The sequence below is a fragment of the Theobroma cacao genome, chromosome 3, assembly GCF_053813885.1.
Source record: "Theobroma cacao isolate CCN51 chromosome 3, ASM5381388v1, whole genome shotgun sequence".
NCBI classification, from domain to species: Eukaryota; Viridiplantae; Streptophyta; class Magnoliopsida; order Malvales; family Malvaceae; genus Theobroma; species Theobroma cacao.
The window spans coordinates 1555338-1576198 of record NC_142641.1 but is presented as its reverse complement, the minus strand read 5'-3'; the positions used below and the strand labels follow the sequence as shown (position 1 = coordinate 1576198).

Sequence of the window (20861 nt, the reverse complement as noted above, 5' to 3'; positions counted from 1 at the left end):
TATGATTCAATATAATGAAAAAGGGGTTCACAAAATACAGAAACTTAAACCATTCCTTTTAAGATTGTTGCTGTGGTGAGTTGGAGTTGAATCCTCTTGAAAGGAGCGACTTGTTAGGAAAAAGAAGGAAAGAGGAGAAAAGAAAGTGGATGGACCATATATCCACTATGTAATTTGGGGACAATTCATTTAACTGATAGCAAATCAAAACCTCGCCAGATTATGATGTCTAATAATAATATGAGAATGAAATATGTATTTGCTAGACTATGTCATATGTAAGGAGATGATCCGCAGTCACTTTCATTTCCTCCAAGAAAAAATGTCAACTTCTTATCATGGAAGGTAAACTACTTAGATACAGCGGAAGATTCCTTATTTGAATTGCCAACCACAAGGAAATGACTTTGCAAGTGGTGGGCACTCCTTAAAGCTAGTTGGGGCTTAGAACAGTCTTTTTTATCACCTAGTGGTGCCAGCTCTTTCCCCACAGCTCTTTATATAGAGACCCTTTTTCATACTATATGCAACTCACAAACCTCCTTCCAGCAACCAGTTTAGAAGAAAGAGATGGGGAAAGCCAGTATTCTCACTGTTCTCAAAGTATTGATGGTCTTAATAAGCACAGGCTGGATATCTCTCTGGCTACTGAAACCAACAAACTTCTGGACAAGAAAATGGAAAGGAGCAGAAGCCAGTGCTCAGGATACAGTGTTTGGTTATTATGGTAAATACTTAAGATATTATCAAAATAGGCTTTACTTATGCTGAAAAACACCTTTTTCAATTTGTTTTTGATTCTCTTCTCTAACATGATTCTATCATTCATCTCTTTCCCCAGCAAGAATTGTCTGTAAAAGATGTTATAAACATTAATTTCCAATAATGGATATCATATAGGTCTTGACTTTGCTGTGTATACATTCCCTGTAATTGCCCTGGCTATGATTGGACTTGTCTACTTGAATTTGCAACCTTGGGAGCACAGAAGCAGGTAATATGATCATGCCATTAAATTGCAACCTGCAAATTTTTTTTTTTTGCTTAACACTCTTTCTGCTTAATTTTTTGTGACAGACAAGTAAGGAGTTCAGCAGCTGCTTTCTCAAATCCACTAGTTATAAGTAAACTTATTGGCATTTTATCCAGTGTAGAGATACTGGCAGTATTTCTCTTCACCCTCTTTCTAGCATGGACATTTTATAAACGCATATCTCAGGATTTTAAGAAGCTGACACCGGTTGAATCACTGAAGTTGGATCTGTGAGTTCTTAAAAGCTCTTACTAAACATGACAGATGCTGAGAAATCAAGAATATCACCATTACTTACGTGTTACCTGTGTTTTAGATGGCAACTGAAGTATCTAAGAGTGGCAACCCGATTTGGTTTGCTAGCAGAAGCCTGCCTAACTTTGCTTCTTCTGCCAATCTTAAGGGGACTGGCTGTTTTTCGAATACTTGGCATCCGGTTTGAAGCTTCAGTGAGATATCATATATGGCTAGGGACTGCAATGATATGTTTTGCTACTTTTCATGGTGCAAGCACCTTATTCATCTGGGGCATTAGCCACAACATCCTGGATGAGGTTATTGCAGTTTGTTCAATCTCCTTTCAATATGAATCTCATTAGTACTCGTTATCTTCTACCAGCATCTGACACTTCTTTAAATTTGCACATTCTATCCCTCCTCCTTGCTGTCTTTCAACAACAGATCACAAAATGGCAGAGAACAGGCCGGATATACCTTGCTGGAGAGATTACTCTTGTTACAGGGTTGATTATGTGGATTACATCGCTTCCTCAAATAAGGAGGAAAAGATTTGAAATCTTTTATTACATACACCACCTGTACATAATCTTCATAGTATTTTTCTTGCTTCATGCTGGGGATCGACACTTCTATATGATCTTCCCTGGAATTTTTCTCTTTGGCATTGACAAACTACTCCGCATCATACAGTCAAGGCCTGAAACTTACATTCTTTCAGCAAGATTATACCCATGTAAAGCTGTTGAACTTATTCTGCCAAAAGACTCAGGTAAATTCTTAGTCACCTCTTTGTACTGAAATACTACATGTGAAGAAACGTTTGAAATGTGGTTTCTGTACTCATTTCAGGATTAAGGTATACCCCCACAAGCGTGATATTTCTGAAGATACCAAGTATATCCAATTTTCAGTGGCATTCTTTCAGCATAACGTCGAGTTCAACTATCGATAATCACAGAATGTCTGTCATAGTTAAGTGTGATGGACGGTGGACAAGTTCTCTCTATGACATGATACAGGCTGGGCTAGATTCTAATGCTGATAAGATGAAGTGCATACCTGTTGCAATAGAAGGCCCTTATGGTCCTTCCTCTATGATCTTTCTCAGGTGCGCAAAAGAATTATATAGCATGAAAAAATTTCATATCTAAAAACCGATCTGCTGATATATTCTTCGTTACAAATTTCATTAGATTATCACCGTCATAGCCAAAAATTCTTTGCAGATATGACAGTCTACTTTTGGTTGCTGGTGGAATTGGAATAACACCATTCCTGAGCATACTGCATGAAATTGCTGCAGCTCAAAGCAGCTGTAGAGGTAGAATCCCTTCCAGAATGCACCTGATATATGTTGTGAAGAAGTCCCAGGACATTGGCTTGTTAAACTCAGTTTCGTCCCTACTGCAGAACCAACCCTCACAGAAATGGCATCTGAAACTAGAAGTTTTTGTGACCCAAGAAAAGCAGTCTGGTGCAACAGTAGGAGAAATACTTAGTGAGACATCTCAAGTGCAGACAGTTCACTTAGGCACAAAAGGTCCAATTTATGCAATACATGGACCAGAAAGTCTGCTTCGGATTGCTGCATTGGCTGGAATTGCTTCCATCGTGTTCTTCGTTTTTGTTATCTGTTTCAACAATATATTTGTTCCCTCTGAGAAGAAAAGTTTTCACTCTTTAAAAGTGGCTCTTTCCTCCAAAAACAAGGCCCCAAAAGAAAAGAGCCCCTCTTGGGTTGCTGATATACTCATCATATCCTCATTCATCATATCTCTAGCATGCACCACATTGGTAGCAATTATTTTGAGATGGAGAAAGGTGAAGAAAGAAATACCACTTGTCTCCCAAAGGGAAGAAAAAGTAAAGGAACTTGGTTCAACCGAAACAAAAGGTGCTGTTGAGGAACATGAAGTCCATTTTGGAGGAAGGCCTAATTTGGAAGGTATGGTCATATCTGCCCTTCATTCTGATATACTTTTGTAACTTTTTCTCGGCAATTGTTCTAACACATTTGGATTCTCATCAGATGTATTCTCCAAGTTCCTAAATGAAACGGATGGTTCTAACATTGGAGTCCTGGTGTGCGGACCAGAATCACTGAAAAGGGCAGTTGCATCATTGTGCCAGCAGAAGTCTCAATGGTTTAACATCAGAGACCAGAAAAAGAAACCATACTTGAGTTTCCATGCCCTCAACTTTACACTCTAGTTACACCATAAATACAGTCATTGAGCAACAAAAAAGTCCTACTTTTATTGTACACTTCACCCATCTATCTGAATCAGTTGCAGCCCTTGAAAAAATAAAATAAAATAAAAGGGGATGTAAAAATGAAGTTGATATGTTGCAGAGATGTGCCCTTTCTTCTTTCTGGTTCTTTTGCACTTAGCAAGTGACAAGAAGGGTAGTGTAGTTAGGCAGAAACCATGACAATTTGCAACACAGGTTGCTTTCATTTTGCCATGTTTCATGGAACACTTTATCAAGTCATGCTTACATCTACATGCAGAGAACACTGACTCTATCCAGCAAGTGGCAGCCATTGGCCAACTTGGCAATCGATTTGTCACAACCGTTAGAACCCTATAATGAATTTCGTTAGGCACTTTTAAAAGATAGTTATCTTTTAATCAATTAGTCAGGAAAAGGGGAGAAGAATCCCATAATAAAAGCACTAAAGATCGACCTTTTGTCATGACAGGAATGGGATGGGGAATTGGCAATTGAATGCTCAACCTTTTCTCATATATTTCCAACTTGGGCATTAAATTTGAAACCATGAACAACACTGGATAGGAAACTGGTCACCCTCTTCATCATTATCAAGCACAGGACTTAGGCTCCATTGGAAGGAAGACAATTTTATCTCCATCTCATGTAGGGCACGACCCTGTTAACATCATCTTAAATATATTAATACTCATTTAATTAATCGTATTAACCATTCATTTCGTAGAATTTTTATATGTTGACTTATTAATTTTTGTCGGCATGGCCGTACATTTTGTGAAGACTACAAGAAGAAGAAAACGAAGAAGATTCAACGATTGTTTGTACATTACTTTGCCTGGACCGGTACTGCCACTGACTTCTCTCGAAGCAGATGGAGGTGCAAGAATTAGCCCACCATTTTAGACCAAGGCTTGTTCGTGCAGTAAATATGAAGGACGGATTCAAGGACAACCTAGAGAAGCACTAAGAACAAAAGCCCCATAAGTGTGAGCATGGAAGATCTCCCTCCCTAATCATAAAACTTATATATATATACATATAAAATGTAACAGGGTTTTATTTTTTTAATAAATAACATATTATAAGCAAAAAAAAAATGGGATAAAGAAGGATGAGAACAGCGAAATTCAATATTGGACAAAGGATAACTTGGCCATCTCTATTATGGACATAATTTAATGAAATCAACGTGTGAAATAAGTCAAAGAGCATGTTCCACCGCCACTATTCTATTCTTGCCAAATAAATCGTATTCACACTGGTGGTTCAGGCAGCGCCGCCGCCGTGACCATCATCCGCAGCGGTACTCCCGCCGCGAGTCAACTCGTTCAACAACTCAGCCGGGGCAGCAGCCACTTCCTCCCCGAGTAAAACCGCCGCCACCTCCTTCATGGTGGGTCTCCTCGAAGTATCAGGGTGACAACAAGCCAACCCAAGCTTCAACACCATCTCCACTTCCTCGCCCTCGTATTCCTCTCGAATTCTAGCATCCGCCGCTTCCCTTAGCCGTCCTTCTGCGTACAAGTATCTGACCCAATCAATCAATACTTGCTCCTCCTCCTTTTCCGTACCCATCTCTAATGGTCGCCGCCCACCAACCACTTCCAAAACCACCACCCCAAAGCTATACACGTCACTAGCTGCTGTTGGAACTGCTACTGTGGCTAATTCAGGCGCTAAGTAACCCAATGTTCCGACCACCCTGGTCGTCTTAGGAACTTGTCCGTGTTCGTACAACTTAGCCAATCCAAAATCTCCAAGCCTGCCTCTCATTTCAGAATCCAACAAAATGTTGCTCGATTTTATGTCTCTATGAACAACAACTTGGTCCCAACCATGGTGGAGATAGTTCAAACCCTCGGCGACGTCAGCTAGAACCAAAAGCCGCTGCCTCCAACCGAGGAGCTTCTGGGGTTTGTCGAAAATCCAACGGTTAAGGCTTCCATTGGGCATGTAATCGTAAATAAGCATGAGCTCATTACCTTTCCGACACCAACCTCGCATTTGGACAAGATTCTTATGTTGGAGTCTTCCCATGCTTTCGATCTCAGCCATGAACTCTCTCAATCCTTGTTTGGAATCGTGGTTCACGCACTTTACCGCAACTTCCGTGTTGTTTGGAAGTGTCGCTTTGAAAACACGACCGAACCCACCTGAACCTAAAAGATTTTCATTCGAAAATCCATCCGTAGCTTGTTTAAGCTCTTCATAAGAAAATCTGTGAGGCCAGTACTCCAGCTCCCAATCTTCAATCTCATCTTCACTTTCTTCCCTGAACTTTTTCCTCCAAATCAAATAACACCCAGATCCACAAATTATCACAAAAGCAACACATCCAATAACGATCCCAGCAATCGCCCCAGATGACAAAGAAGACGACGATGATTCTATAAAGAAAATAGGCAAACCCGTGGTGTTAATCTCTCTAAGAACTCCCGTATCACTGAAGCTCCAAGCTAAAATCCTCTGCGCCTCGACCCACTGAGTCTTGGACGCTGAAAACCCAACGAACATTTCACTAGAAACATAATTAGCAATCACTGGACCTTTGTAATTGAGCGTTGGCCTGGCAGGTTTCGGAACTCCCACAGGAGCAACCGTGACGTTGATCTCAAAATTCACACCATCAAAATCAATCCAAGCATGAACATTTTGGCCTGTCCGCATGTTGACAGGAACAAAACTTCCGGTTGAAGAGTTAAAATACTGAGCAGGCGCTGTTTGGGCAGATATAACATTGTTTAAATCGATCCCTATATGGTTCTCATCGGGGTCATTGAATTCCGGGTTTAGACCGGTATCGAACTCGATTGCTAGAAGGGGAGCCACGGGAGAGTCGGTGGCGTTTGTGAAAATACCGAAGTACTGGCTAGCTAAAGCGCCTGGAGGGGAAGTCGAGTTGGAAAGGACGAAGCAGAGGCCGAACCCCGGGCTGTTGGAAAGTTCTGGCAAGACTGAGAAAACGAAGGCTGTTGAGAAGGAAGAGAGAGATGAGGAATTTGAAGTTGATTTCATGGAGAGGGTGGTGGGGTGAAAGGCACGGCCGAACGAGAACTGGTTGGAGTCGTTGGTGAGGCGGATGGTGGAGGTGTCGATTCGGGCGTCGTTTATGAGGGTGAGGTTGGTGGCGGTGGTGAAGGAATTGAACAGGAAGTCGAGGGCAAAAGTGGGACAGATAAACATGAGGAGGAGGAGGAAGGGGACGAGGAGGGATGGCATGGGAAGATGTCGCCATGGGCGGCCGAGGCGGAGAGGCTGGGAGGGTGGTGGTGGTGAGTGGGACATGGCTTCATGGGGTAGGTGGGCGGATTGGGAACTTTGACACCATTGAAAAAGAGAAAAAAAAATGGTCCAACGACACTCCGGGTTTAAAATTATATAAAGAAATATCGGGGTCAAAGCTGGGAGGTGTACGTCTTTGGATGCTAAACACAACTCTGGAATTCAGTTCTTTTATCTGGCTATTACTTATATCACTTCTCTCTAATATACTTTGTACTGTTCGTAGTAAAATGTCAATGGATGACTCTGCAGATAATAATTGTTTTACATGTTTATCTTTAACAATTCCTTTACGTGGTTTGCGTTAGTTTGATTTATTTAATAATCCTTTGTGTTCTCTGCACTCAGCTTATGTATCTTGGAGAAAATGTGGTGCTTTTTGCAAATAACAGTGACTCACTGTAGCTCTTTTGTTTTCCCCCGTTGTTTGAGTTGTTTCTGCAGCCTCCTGGAAATTCGTGGCATGGTTCTCTGATTTCTACAGTAATTGGAAACCTGAAGATATGTATCAGCAATGTACATATCAGATACGAGGATTGTGTCGGGTGGTGATCATGTGCCTTTTTTGGTGTTTTCTCTTCTCTGTTCATTTATGGTTTTGTAATTTTCTTAAGCTCTGTAACCTTGCTTTGCTCTTAACGAACTCTAATCTTGTAGTAATCCAGGCCACCCGATTTCTTCTGGTGTTACCCTGGCTAAGCTTGCTGCTGTTACAATGGATGAGCAGGGAAATGAGACCTTTGATACTAGTGGTGCTCTGGATAAGTTGCGTAAAGTCAGCTCTGTCTTTTTCCTGCCATATAGCTTATGCTGCTGTCCTTTAGAAGTAGTTGAGAAGGGTATTAGTTATTTCATAAAACAAGTTAATAGTTAAACACTATGGTTGTTTCTTGAAAGAGAGGGTATTGCATCCAAATAGAGTGTGGGATCAGGATGCAGCTCAATCATGTGGAACAGTGATGTGTGATTGTTGTGTTTGGTGGTATTGTTTCTCCTTGTTTCAGACCTAATAAAGTTATTCTGTGAATTTCTCAAGAAAAGGTGATGTTTTTCTGTGAATAAAAAAATTTTCCAGTTTCATAAATGGGAATCTGCTTTTCAAGATGTGGTGGTAAAAAATGCGATTTCTGATATTTCAACTTTTATGTTATATATTTGCTAAGAACTTTACCTTGAATTCAGAGGGGTTGGAATCAATTATACGAGTCAATTAATCCATGATGTGGGCTCCTTGAATTTGTGAGTTTAAGTGCATTTTTATGATTATTCAATATCAGAGAATATAGTTTTCCATTGAGGATGGTACAAGGCTTTTTGAATTGAACACTTTATAGCCTTCATTGCAACTGAATTTCATCAGTTGATTATCGGCTTAGGCAAAAAATTATTTATCCTTCTTTTCTTTCTTTTCATTTAATTCTTGAAACTCAATTCAAAACATGATCTGTTATTTGGATATCATACCATATTTGGAGATGAATTGTGAAACTAGGAGGTGACAATGGCTGGCATAGTCTAAAAAATTCCGCATGCATGCCAAAACTGAAGAATGACTTTAACAAATGTCTGCCACATTTTTATCTATGAGAGAAGATGGTGGGTTCATTCTCCTTTTCAACTTTTAAGTTTTTGCTGCTTTCCCTTTTAGGTTTGGTCTTTGTGAATGGTTTTTCATAATTACTACTGCTGGTTCTTGTTTCTGAATGACAAGCAAAATTATTGTGCTAATGCTTTTGAAGTTCATGTTCAGTCTTTGCAACTGGAGTTGCTTGCTATGTATCATGATTTGGATAGCCTGCCTTGGAATATGGATAAGAAATGGGAAGATCCTAGTCCTAAAGAACAGATTGAGGTTTGGCTTATAGTGGAATTATAATCTCATTTACTTCAATAGTTCCATAATTTTAATCATGGTAGTGTGATGAAGGTTAACTGAAACATTACACCAGATTTTAAATTTCCCGTCTTTTTCTAAATTGTTGTTTATCCAGATATTTGAAGATCGTATAAATGAACCTGCTGCTTATTGTGAAGTGGTGTCTAAGTGGGCTATGAATCGCAATTACTTGGTGTCACCAATAATGGAGTACTTAATATGATTGACTTGGAAATCAAGAAAGAAATACTCCAGATTTTCCTTTTGAGAAGGCTTCTCTTGTCTTAAGTGATGTCTCCTTAACTATTACAGAGGTTCCTATACTTTTTTTTCTATATATATTTTAAATTTCTTCATTTTCTTTGTTTTCTAGAGAATAAAATAGATTTAAAAGTTCACTGTTCTTTGCATTGCGTCCAAAGATCTGGCAATTATTCTTTCTAAATTTTTGCATCTTTTTTTTATTGTTTTTACGGACAGATTGGTATCAGTTTTACTCGTTTTGGATTCTTTTTAGACTTGGGGTTTTGGCTGTTTGATTGAATTCTCTCAAATTTAGGTATTGTTTTTATAGGTTGCAGATTGAGGTACAAGGGAATTCACTGATCAGAGAAGGTTAGAGATGTCTGTTTTGGAGTTTATTAATCACTGGCTTTAGGGTTTTGTGGAGGACCTTGATGGTAATGGTAATGGCAACTTGGTGCTTTATTTCAAGGACTGGCATTTTGTGAAGGTGCCATTTAAGCTTTTAATAAGTACTAGTTACTTGATGATTGTTTCATGGTGGTTCCCCTCTTTGTTTACCTGTAATCTTCCTAATTGTCGATTCTCAAGCAGTATTGTTTCGAGAACTCATATATCATTACAATTTGTTAAAATGCTAAGCTTTTTGGAGTGTATATTCACCCTCTTTATTAGAAATTGTTAGTGGCAATGAAAATATTCTAGGTATGTGAGAGTTTCCTAGTGTTTCATTCTAATCGCACACTGCACTATATCGGATTATTAGAAATCAGTGCACATGGATACATCTATGTCAACCATCAATATGTACTATTAGCTCTGAAGATACAGTAGCATACAAGCTAAGTCTTGGAATTTCTTGGTGAACAGAATCATAGACATCTAGATTTTTTGCACTAATTATATTGGAAGCAAAAGAGACATACAAGTTGACTTTTAAAACTGTTTAGGTGAGATTTGAAGAGATTAGATTTCTCAATCTATGAAATATGTTAATGTGTCATTGAGGTCATTGTTTTTCTGGCATCATCTCAAATTACCTGCCCTCTCTTTTCTTTTTTTTTCCCCTCTTTGTTGTTGTTGGTGATGATTATAATAATGCTGTTGTTTTTGTTGGTCATTTTTTGTTTGCTCCAACTCTACATCTTTTATTTTGCAAAATCTTGTTCTTAACAAAACTAATAGTTATTTCCCAAAACATGCCTGGATGCCATTCGGATATTCTGTTATGCTTTATGGTACATATGTTAGGACATTAGCAGCTTAGTTGTCTTAGTCATTCATATCCTTTCAATCTCTTTGTCAGGAGTATCCAGAATATCTAGCATACAGAACTCCACTGTTTTTTACTGATGATTGACTCGATCTTTATCTTGACAATTATTGTATGCTTGACAATCCAGACACTTACCAAGAGAATAATGATATATGTTGCCCTGACTATCATCCGTGTATATGCGAGCCAAAGGTTTGAGAATAGATGCAAAATTCTATTTTTCTCTGTGATTGGATATACTATGGATATATACATGTCAATAAAGATGCTTAGTGTTTATTCTATATCCATGAATATTTAGCGTAAAGGCAACTATCTAACTATTTAAATCTCTTGTACAGGATCCAGGACACCTCTTCATGCTGATGTTTTTAGATCATGTATTTGGTCAGCAAACGTGTTTGGCAAGAAGAAGTGGCTTTTTCTGGCTCATCTGCAATGTCATCTTCTGTTTGACAGGTATGCAGAACTTCTTCTTGCCTAATATATTATTAGACAGGCATATCTTCGGACATTTAACTTTTGTAGCTTTCTTGGACTTAGGGAAAGGACTTACTTAATTACTAAAAGGATGTTTGGCTACTAATTAGAACTGTAACAGCTGTTTCTTTGGCATTATTGTTGTCATCACTGGAATCCAAGAGAAGGGCAAGATGCAGTGGAGAAATCTGAAAAAAAAAAAAAAACAGAAGAGTCCTAGGAGGTGCTGGATTTTGTCCTGCTTTTGACACTCCAAATGTGAAGTTAGTGATGGTGCCATAGAGCAGAGTAAAAGTAAAGAGTGTTTGTGAGATCCCTTACCTAAGAGCCTGAATGTAGTAAGAATTAGGGGTGATGCATGAGTGCTACCTGTCTCCTACATATGGTGGGCCATAAATTAGCCTAGTATGCTGCCCTGAGCTTGTGACTAGGTATGTCTTGCCTTATATTGACCAGGTGGTTATGCAGCTCTCCTCTATTGATTTGGCCTATGGTTCAGTTCTATGGTCTTGATCCATATGCCTTGTCATCTAAAGGCAAAAATTATTAGAATGAGGCAAGAAAAAGATGAAAGGCATCAAGAGGAAATTTTACCTGAATTGTTTTGTGGAGTTGTGATGACAAATGTGTAGGATATTGTCCATATTCTTGCTTTCTATTATGGCCAATTGGAGCTGACTGACCTTCTACATGTTACATGCCTTTAGCTTCATTGTTTCTTGACTGCCATTGTATTTTACTTCAGGAACATGAAAAGCTCTGTGTATAATAATTTTGATGACATTTAGAGAAACTAATTCCCTGGTTTTAAGAAGGTAACCCATCATTCTAGAGCTTCAAATTGTAAATGTAATTTGTCTCTGCTGAACACCTTAGTCATATGTTCTTATGTTCATATTATGTGTAGGCTACCTGGCTGGAATGCTTACAGTAACAGAATTAAATTATCTTTGTGCCTAGCGGATGGTATCATCAAGTCCATAATCTGGTAACTTGATTCTTTTTCTTTTTTGTGTTCTTTCCAATTTCTCTTTTTGAAGGTTATCAATACTTTGAAGGCATGCAATTTAAAATGTCCCCAGACATTGAGGAGAATAGACTAGAGAGAATGATAGATAAAAGGGAGAGAAGAAGCAAAGGACATTGGCTAATCAATCCTTTCAGGGTGGTTCTAACATAAAAAGAGGGGTAGAAGATGGTCTTGCAATCTATTAAATCATAGGTTTTGAAGCTCCTGTTTGCTATATTCTTGCCTAAAACTATAGTCTGAACACAAGCCTCATAGAGATGCCATTGTTTCCTAAATGATTTCTTTATAGTTAGCTTTATTCCCTGTGATGAATGGTAGATCTTCTTAAACATGTTCTCATAGCATAATCTTTTTCGGAAGGACACAATATCAATAAACCACAACCGGTTCAATGCCTATAATCTTTCTTGGTTGGTAAGTGCAGTTACTACAGACAAGTATTTCACAAATGTAAGAGAAACCCATTTCTTCTATGGAACATGAAATATGTCTTATAAATTGTTTATTCTTTTAGTGGGATCTACTGTTAAGAGACTACGAGGAGTACACAGAGGATATCGAAGACATCTGTGACAATTTTGAAGGTCTCTGTCAATGCAATCTTGCAGCAAAAACAGGTATATCATTAATCTTGATAGGAATGCTAATTTACCACAATTCAGTGTCAGATTTTTCTTAGGCCAATTGTGCCCTCTTTTTTCCTTCTAGGTGGTTTTCATGGATGTATCCAAACTTAAGTTGAGGGTCTTATTGATTAGACACAAAAAAGGATAATTACATGATCTAATGCCATGTTATTAAGTGATTTTCCTGAAGTCCATATAGTTTGCACCACTAAAGAATTTCAAAGTCCCTGTGTATATTTTTGTGGATAACATCATTGAGTTGATTCTGCAACTTACCAGAACTCTTTCTATTACATATACCTGGATGCTATTTCTACTTGGACAATGATAATTTTTTTTTTTGGCTCAGTTGGACAATGATAATTGATATGCCAAAATTGCAATTCTCTTGATCATATCTTGTTTGCAAGTTGTTCCTCTTTCCACAGGCATGAATTTTTATGACCTCTTCATCTTCATATCACACTTTTCATTAGCCAATTTGGTGGAACTATTTTATATACATAGTGAATCAAAGTCCGAAAGTTCAGTCTGGCTTTGGTCTGCTATGGTGCAGCATTTTAAACCTTGCATCTATACAGAAAATAGCATTAAAGATGATTTCTGAAGGTGGTGTGCAAGGAAATCTTGGCATCCTGGATTTGAGAAAACTTCTGAGTGATCCTAAGTTTCTTAAACTTTGCACTGGTTTAGGCAGAATATATGCAGTGATCCATGAACAAGAGAATTGGAGCTATACTATGAAGAAAGTTTTGATGGCTGATTTTGAGAAGTATGGATCAAAAGTTTTTAGTCCTGACTCCTGAAGATCTTTTTAAATTTATAGACTATGCCCTTTCTAAACTTAGTTGCAATGGCTCTGAACAAAATACTTTGCTGTCTGTATTATATGATGCCCAGCCACATCAGCAAAGTTAGCACATTTTTCCCGTCTATATAACAGTGGGTGTAAGCGGCTGCTTCTATAAGTTACAAAGAGATGCAATTCTGTTATTGTGTATTCTTCACAGATCTGCAGCTGGAAGAATGGATTATATGGCTGCTGTTGAGAGGTAGTATCTCGTCCTTTTCCTTTTGGTACATATGACGAAGTCCAAAGATTTCTCAACGTTATGGCCATGGTTTGGGTTGGAAGCCAAGTAACTAAGCTTGTTAGAGCTGGAGGGTGAGTTGATAGAATTCAAATGTTTTACCTTAACTATTAGTTCTTTCCAAGTGGAGCTGAATTAGGCCCTTGCTCTTGCCCCATTTGTAGACAGAGCATTGTCATGGTTCACTATCAAATTTAAGTTTGAATCTCAGGAAAAGGCTTTCATGGTGATTGTAGGATTTTGTTTTGGGCTGGCGTTCTTGATGTTTTTGGTTGTGACACTGCTTTGGGCATAAGCTGGCTATTTTTGGTTCTCACCAGCTTACATATCTGGTCAGTTCTATGTCCTGTTAAATCTTAGCTATACAATTGTGATGGCGTAGTTATTTTTGATATGAGAATCTGGAAATTATAGAGGAAAAGAGGGTATATGAGTCGGCTGAGTTTGGAAGAGAAGCAGGGCACACTTGGGCTGGGTTGGGTCCTGCTTTTCTAAAGCTCTAGCTTTAAGCCCAAGTTTTAAGCTGGCATGTTTTCCTTTCCTAGGAAATATTCCAATACAATTTCCTTAAATAATTTATGAGAATGTTAATGGTTTTATTTTAAAATAGCTTGACAAGCAACCTACGCTTTCTTCACCCAAGTAATTTGAGTAATTAAATCTCTCACTAACCGATCTGAGTTTTTTTTTTTTTTTGAGCAAGAAAGTTTAGCTAATCTTGATGGAGGAGAATGCTGATGCTGCTGCTATGTTGCTAGGACTCAAGTTTGAGCCTTCTGACGTCGTGCTAATGTCCTATCTTGTCAGCAAAGTCACTGGCAAGTCCATTCTTCATCTTGAGTAAGACCTAATCAAGGATTTTGATTTGTATGGAGAGAAAGAACTTTGGGAAATATGGGATTCGTTTGGTGGGTGTAATCTTCAATCTGGCGATGATCTCACTCTGTTGGCACTGGTACGTGGATGGGCGAAGATTTAGGCAAGCCAATAACATATTCTCGATTGTCAGCAGTACAGCCCCTAGGATTCAAGAAAAGGTTGTGATATGAGGCTGGAATGTCGCAACAAGTAGGTCAGTGGATCATGCATGAGTATAGTTTGGATACTAATTTGGTGCCTAAGAATGATGATGGTTACATGCTTTGTGGACTAACAAAGAATGATCATGAGGAGAAAAAAGCTGAGAAAAGAAGAAAGTCGATCAGTCGATCACATGAGAGCTAGGGTCTATTATTTGCTAGAGATTCAATGTGAGAGTTAGGGTTTAGTGATTGGATAGAAATACAGTGTATATATGTAAAGGAATTAGGGTGATATCATGGCTGTTCAATTAATTATGGACAATAGCCATGAATGTCGAAATCTTGATGCAATGTTTTGAGATAAAATGAAATTTGGGTTATAAAAAAATAGAAATTAAGTATTGCAATTGATTCTCACATCAATACGATTACACACACAAACGGTCTCAGGTGAGAGACCAGCTTTTGTGATTCTTGATTAGTTGCACAATATCTTTGTTTTCTTCATTGCTTTTTCATGTCAAAGGATCTTTTTATTGCCTTTTAGTTCATGTACCTACAACATTATTAATTTTATTCATTCATTCTTTCTACCAAAATCTATGAACTATTCTGTATCTTCCTGTGGACTTCCACATAAGTAACAATTCTGCCCCTCTTAGGGTGAGTTTGGTATTGCAAATTGGGTTCTCAAAAGTTAGTTTGGATGGCCAATGTAGTGCCAAATAGATCAAGTTTTACGAATTCAAACCTAGCTTTTTCTTTGAAGTGAACTAGGCATTAGCTTTGATATTAGGTGGTGTGTAAACATTTGACTTTGTAGAGACAAGGACATCTGCCCTGATGCCCGAGAGAAGGGCCGGGTTTCTTTCTAACAAAGGAGAAGGACAATACAAGAGTGTAAAATATAGTACTTCCTGATTTAGTATTCTGCTCAAATCCATGTTATAGTCACCAAAAGTTTAGTTAGACTAGTTGTTGCAGTGAATTTGGTATCAGTTTGGCTGCATTCTATCTTGTTTTTACTTTTAAATTGGCATTGCAGGGGGGCCACTGAGATTCATCAGTGTATTTTATTTATTCTTGGGAAGCTGGTGCTGAAGCCAAAGATAGTTTAATATATCCATAAAGAAGTTCCATTTTGTAGTTTAATATTGTAAAGAAGTTTCATTTGTTAAGTTTGCTGGAGAATTCTTTACAATTCTTACATGCTTTCTTGCTTCTTTTCACATGCAAAAGCCATGTAGAAAAATGTTTTCTTATTATCAATATTGTCTTCTGATTGAGGATTCCTAAGCACAGAAAGATTTGTGCATATTTATGGGTTTTTGTGACTGCATTTTTAGGGTTCTTTGGCCCTTTCCTGAGTTGTTTTATCACCATTTTTCTCATCTGTAACTGTGTAACCTAACGAGTTTGTGCTGTTGTTTACTAGGATTGGGAAGCAAAGAAAGGAAAGAAACAGACAGCAACTCAGTGTTATTAACAATTTGTATTTGCCCCAGAATTTACATATAGTCCCCAAAGAGGGAAAATCAACCTATCAGGGGAAGAAAAATATATATTAATAGAGTAAAAAAAAAATCTAAAAATAACCCCAACCGTGTTAAGGTTCAGGAGGAAAACTAAATACCCAGAAAGAAAAACTGGGGGTTGGGTTCACCCTGTATCCTATGCTGTTGGACTCAAGGACACCTTACATTCCTTCCAGGGCCTCCATAGTAAAAGTAAGTTCCCCAAACATTGTTTCTACCTTGTCTGATATCATAACAATTTGAATGATCAGCCAAGAGGCGAAGGTTTGTGAGAGGCAGCAAATTGTTATCCCAATCAACAGTTTGCATGTTCCGGAAATAAGCTGCTTTCCCAAAGCCTTCTTCAGCAAAATGGCCACTGCCCATCTGTGTTGATGTGTGGAACCCTGATGATCGAGTGTTCACAATTTCTCCTCCAAACTGTATCATGTTTGCATGGTTTCTCAAATGGCTGAACAGGAATGCAGGCCAGTACCCAACCAGTAATCCTGATCCAAACTCTAGCCACCAATGTCCATGTTTTGGATCCTACAAAGAACATTTTTGGTGCTTTCAGTTAAAAGTTGGACACTGTTGCAGTCCATTTATGTTTCATCAGTCACAACTCTGCTTGACAATTTTTCTGAAAAATTTTCCTTGTCTGGTTGAATTGTCTTGTTACCTAATGGATGGTGAGATATAACATAAAGTACCAGAAAAGAAAGAAATTTTAGACTTTTTGGTAGCATAAACCTAGTGATTTTCCTCTTAAGCTGACCAATAAGAGTTAAAAATGGAGTCAAACTAAAATAGAGCTGTTTTTTTTTTAAAAAAAATTATAATAAAGAAAACAAAGTTGACACATCAATAAACTGTTTGAGACAATAAAGAGAAGAGAATCTTACATTTTAATATTAAGAACAAAAAAAAGAATTAAGTTAAATGTCAAGAAGGGTCTTTAGTCATTAATCACCTAAGTCAATTTCATTGATTATATTAATTTAAGCCCGCATGTTTAGTGCATTTATTGGTGGTGTTCTCCAGGCATTAGTCAAAGGAGCCAAATCTTGAAGTTTGCAGATGTGAGAACAGTGCAAGCTGCCTTCAAGCTTAAAATAACAAATAGATCTTCCGTTCTTGGAAATTACGCCAGATTGTTTATTTTGAAGTAATGGTGGCAAGCACTCACCTTCCAAACCATTATTCCGATATCAAACTGTCTGCCATTGTATGAAGACCTTGGAGAGATTGCTGCTCCAATGGCAATCTTATTGTTGGTTTGGACAAAGCCAGAGCAAAGCAAGTTGTAGCATCCCGTGGCTTGGTATGCATCGGTCTGTAAATTGAAAGCCAATTAGCAGATGGTTCTTTGTTTTTTTTTTTTTCCTTCTAACTCTTCTTTTCAAGCTTTAAGAAAGACAAGAAAAGTTGCTAGATGTTATACTCACTGTCCAGTATGTGAAGAATCGAGGGTAATTATCTCCATATAATTCAGGGCTAACCTGAAGAAAAACATGAATGCAATTGTTCATCAGATGCAAATGGTAAGTACACAACAGCAAATATCATTTCATGTTTGTGACAGATTAAACAAAATAATTGCATGCTGATAATTGAAGGCAACTTCAGAAAAGGATTTTACAGAAAAATCTCGTGCAACATGCACCAATTGATGTTTCCAGGATACGTTTTGAAACTCGAATAAGATAAAAATGTCATAGCAGGTGTACGAATGAGATTTCCTTTCAGGATATGAATAGCAGATAAGGGCTTCTCAATACAGAAAATTCTGAAATATGTACTAAGAAATTGAGGGGCATGCCTGCCAACCAGCTTCAATGGTGTTCAGATCATTGCCAAAAGAACCAGAGATGACCCATATCTGTGACAAGCTAAACTCGTATTCATTGGTCACCCGAGGCGCCCACACGTTTAAGCTTGCCTTTGCTCCATAATACTGATCTCCATTCACAAACAAAACTGCATGCTGCGATGAGAAAAAACAAAAGAAACAGAAAAATTTGTCAAAACTTTTGCATCATTTGGTATATTTCACCTTGATGGGAAGCATTGAAAGGATGCTGTCATCAGCAATCAGATGATAAAAATGGTTGGTATGAGGAACTATAAAGTAGATGTAAAAAATTTCAATTAAGTTGATGGTTGATGGTAGTGCTCTATAATTGAAAATCAACTTTAGAGTCCAATGTCTATTCACTGTCTGCCTTTCATTCTTTTTCACCAACCAACTCAAGGTGAACTGTTTGATTACTGTTAAAAAACAGAGGAAAATCAAGTTGGCCTTTTCTAATGGAAAACTAGCCTTTTGCTGGAAGGGGTTTCCAGGAAAAAGAATGGAAGCTAACGATAAGACAGATTTTCTGCTCTACTGATCTCAATCCTGGGTTATTAAACGTTTTTGACAGAATGTAACAGAAAATGATTCTTAATTCTCAGTCTGTTTTTTCTTAAGACTGCCGGAATCCTATCCCCCTGTTTTAGTCATATTTTCTGTCTTGGGAATAACGAGTATGATTTGGATGCAAATTTTCTGCCGTACTGTTTCTATTGCTGAAAGTGACTTAAGGTTCAAGGTACTGACCTCATGGCCGTTGCCCGTTGAGTCTCTCCGCACCCGTCTTCTTCTTCCATATCTTCTAACAGAACTTGCTCTCAGAATGTCTTTCTCTGTAGTTCTTCTAATTGGAACAGTTCCTTGGGGGCATGATTCACCTGAGTCTGTCCATAGCTGGAAGCTTTCAGAGACTGCTTCTGTGGAGTTATGGCCTTTTGGCCTCTCCGGTGGATCCTGTCAAAATGAGGTTCGATGTGTTTCACAAATAAGGATGAAATGCTCCAAATTTGCAAATTTTCAGTTGCATTTATATGTATTTCTGAAGAAAAGCTGAGCTGGTAAAACAAGCAGAAAATTACCAATGGCTTCTGCCCTCTAAGCTCAGGGTGGTCAAAAGCAGGTTGAAGATGAGATAGAACACAATCTATGACATCACCATCTGGACTCTGAAGCAAGAATCAAAGAACCAAGATATCTTATTTAATCAGAAAGCTAACAAAAGAAGAACTAGTCTTAACCCTCCCGGAAAGGACAAGCAGAAAATTTGGAAGAAGAAAAGATAAAGGAAAAGAAGATGCCTGAATTGTCTTGACAGCAGGCTTACTGATCTTCTTGAGATAAGCATTGATTCTCCTTAGCTTCTGAATCTCCTTAGCAGGCCTTAAAGTATGGTTTGCCAACTTCCGGTGACCGGAATCTGATACCAATGGTGAAGACAGGACAGGGCCAAGAGAGGAAGCAACAACAAGGAAAGCAACAAAAATAGGAATCATTGAGAAAGTGTTGTGGGAAACAGAAGAAGCCATATTTGTGGAATGTTTTTGTGCTGTTGTTGTTGTTTGTTTTGATAGGAAGGGTTGTGTTTGTATACATTGGAGCTGTCTTGTTGTGTTCGCAACACAACATGGTTTATTCCAAATTTTTGTCCCTGGAAATGAATCTCCCTTCATGTCCTTACAAAACAGATGAACGATTAAAGAAAAAACACACACCCCCCTTCCCCCTCAGGCCTGATCAGTTCTAGACTTCTACTTCCACTGCCTCTCCATTTTTCAACATATAAACAAAACACTCTCGGGTCTCGACCCTTTTCTTTGTAAGACAAAGATTATTCTAAGTGCCTTGGTTTTGAGGTCTGACACACAAGAAACTTCAAGCACGAGCATGTTAAAATAGACCTCGTAAGAGGTCTTGTACTTTTCCAAGTTTTACCCATAACGGACTGTGGTCAAAACAGACATGGGCTGTTTTCTCTTTTGATGCTCTTTTCTTTTTTTCAAAAAAAAAAAGGGAATTAATCCTGTCTCTCAGAAAGAGAAAGATGATTTCGAATTTAAGGAAAGCGAGGACTGAGAGTTGAGGTCTGAGTTGGAATGAACTGGGCCAGTGAGAACTGATTTTTATGATATTCTTTGCTTTGAATTTGAGGAATGTGAGAGACTATGTGTGAGTGTGTGTGTGTGAGACAGAGAGAGAGAGAGAGAGAGAGAGAGAGAGAGAGAGAGAGAGAGAGAGAGAGAGATTTCATACAGTTATAACATCATTCCTTTTAGTTCATTTTCATTTCTTTTTTGCCTCTTGTTTTGCTTTCTGGGTTGTTGTTAGGCAAAGGGTTTCCAGTTTTGTTAAAAGAGAGAATCAAATTCTGTGCTTCTAATTCCTCTGCTCTATACTACAATGTTTTTCTGTACTTCTGTTATCCTCCTGGCACCCCCCCTACCCCTGAAGAACACCAAAAAAAAAAACTGACAGAATGTGATCTTGTGATATTAAATTTCATATCTCAATCATTTTGCAGGCATTTACTGAGTATTCCTCTCCTATTCTTTTCCAATGAATCATTTTGTGAATATGGTTTTTGTTTCTTTCTGTTCTCTACAAATGGCTATTTAATGTGAATTTATTTATGCTTGTTTTTATGTATAGGCACAATTGTACTGAAAAAGAAAGGAAAAAAAAAAAGAATGACACCACAGTCCCGCAGTATGGTGCTCCAATCACTATGAAGTGGGAGTATATGTAGAGAACATTTGTACATTTAGTGGGGCACATACAATGATCATGTCAAAGAAATCATGATGACAGAGGGAAAATAAAAAAAAAAAAAAAAAAGAGAGAAAGAAAGAAAAATTTTCTTGCTCTCCAAACAAATGCAACTTTCTTTTGACTAAGTATTATTAGTACATAATTAAATGTAAAGATACCTAAAGAGTCATTGTAATGATCCCAAAGGAAATTCTAGCACCAGCAGCAGCAGCAGCCCTTAACAGATATAGAAATTGCCAACTAGTATGTACAGTGTTCTGTAGATGGGGGTTAAAAGAAACAAGTAAAAGAG

The 20861-nt window shown here is 38.0% G+C and overlaps 3 protein-coding genes and 2 pseudogenes across 4 annotated transcripts; 3 read left to right on the top strand and 2 right to left on the bottom strand.

The window, feature by feature from the left end:
* The first annotated feature begins 517 nt into the window (after positions 1 to 517).
* FRO8 (ferric reduction oxidase 8) lies at positions 518 to 3778 on the top strand. Its single transcript, XM_007036259.3, has 8 exons — positions 518 to 727; positions 901 to 994; positions 1078 to 1263; positions 1350 to 1587; positions 1715 to 2042; positions 2123 to 2381; positions 2500 to 3218; positions 3303 to 3778. Exons 1-8 carry the CDS (start codon positions 571 to 573, stop codon positions 3482 to 3484), a joined length of 2163 nt encoding a protein of 720 aa, XP_007036321.3. The 5' UTR covers positions 518 to 570; the 3' UTR covers positions 3485 to 3778.
* An 863-nt stretch (positions 3779 to 4641) lies between these two features.
* Positions 4642 to 6935, bottom strand: LOC18603978 (Concanavalin A-like lectin protein kinase family protein). Its single transcript, XM_007036258.3, has one exon. It carries the CDS (start codon positions 6791 to 6793, stop codon positions 4775 to 4777), a length of 2019 nt encoding a protein of 672 aa, XP_007036320.3. The 5' UTR covers positions 6794 to 6935; the 3' UTR covers positions 4642 to 4774.
* A 118-nt stretch (positions 6936 to 7053) lies between these two features.
* LOC18603975 (arginine-specific demethylase JMJ20-like) lies at positions 7054 to 14841 on the top strand (annotated as a pseudogene). The gene is made up of 11 exons (XR_016025365.1): positions 7054 to 8386; positions 8541 to 8642; positions 8782 to 8980; positions 9241 to 9281; positions 10313 to 10377; positions 10527 to 10644; positions 11411 to 11480; positions 11573 to 11653; positions 12056 to 12109; positions 12210 to 12312; positions 14171 to 14841. The product of XR_016025365.1 is annotated as an arginine-specific demethylase JMJ20-like (transcript).
* LOC148763436 (arginine-specific demethylase JMJ20-like) lies at positions 12340 to 13323 on the top strand (annotated as a pseudogene).
* Positions 14842 to 15888: 1047 nt separating the features above from the next.
* LOC18603974 (NEP-interacting protein, putative (DUF239)) lies at positions 15889 to 19964 on the bottom strand. The gene is made up of 7 exons (XM_007036253.3): positions 19102 to 19964; positions 18883 to 18969; positions 18551 to 18757; positions 17771 to 17935; positions 17397 to 17450; positions 17138 to 17284; positions 15889 to 16497 (listed from the first exon to the last, which is right to left on the bottom strand). The coding sequence occupies exons 1-7, from the start codon at positions 19471 to 19473 to the stop codon at positions 16120 to 16122; spliced, it is 1410 nt and encodes a 469-aa protein (XP_007036315.1). The 5' UTR covers positions 19474 to 19964; the 3' UTR covers positions 15889 to 16119.
* Between the last annotated feature and the right edge of the window lie 897 nt (positions 19965 to 20861).

Bases quoted from the DNA above. Each gene is read 5' to 3' on its own strand.
- LOC18603978 (XM_007036258.3), bottom strand. From the start codon at position 6,793: ATGTCCCACTCACCACCACCACCCTCCCAGCCTCTCCGCCTCGGCCGC.
- LOC18603974 (XM_007036253.3), bottom strand. From the start codon at position 19,473: ATGAAGGGAGATTCATTTCCAGGGACAAAAATTTGGAATAAACCATGT. The intron at 17,451-17,770 runs GCATGCCCCTCA...GTTTTTCTTCAG, and splicing joins CCATTGAAGCTGGTTGGCAG to GTTAGCCCTGAATTATATGG. The intron at 16,498-17,137 runs GTGAGTGCTTGC...TGTTCTTTGTAG, and splicing joins TCGGAATAATGGTTTGGAAG to GATCCAAAACATGGACATTG.
- FRO8 (XM_007036259.3), top strand. From the start codon at position 571: ATGGGGAAAGCCAGTATTCTCACTGTTCTCAAAGTATTGATGGTCTTA. The intron at 1,588-1,714 runs GTTATTGCAGTT...TTTCAACAACAG, and splicing joins GCCACAACATCCTGGATGAG to ATCACAAAATGGCAGAGAAC. The intron at 2,382-2,499 runs GTGCGCAAAAGA...AATTCTTTGCAG, and splicing joins TCCTCTATGATCTTTCTCAG to ATATGACAGTCTACTTTTGG.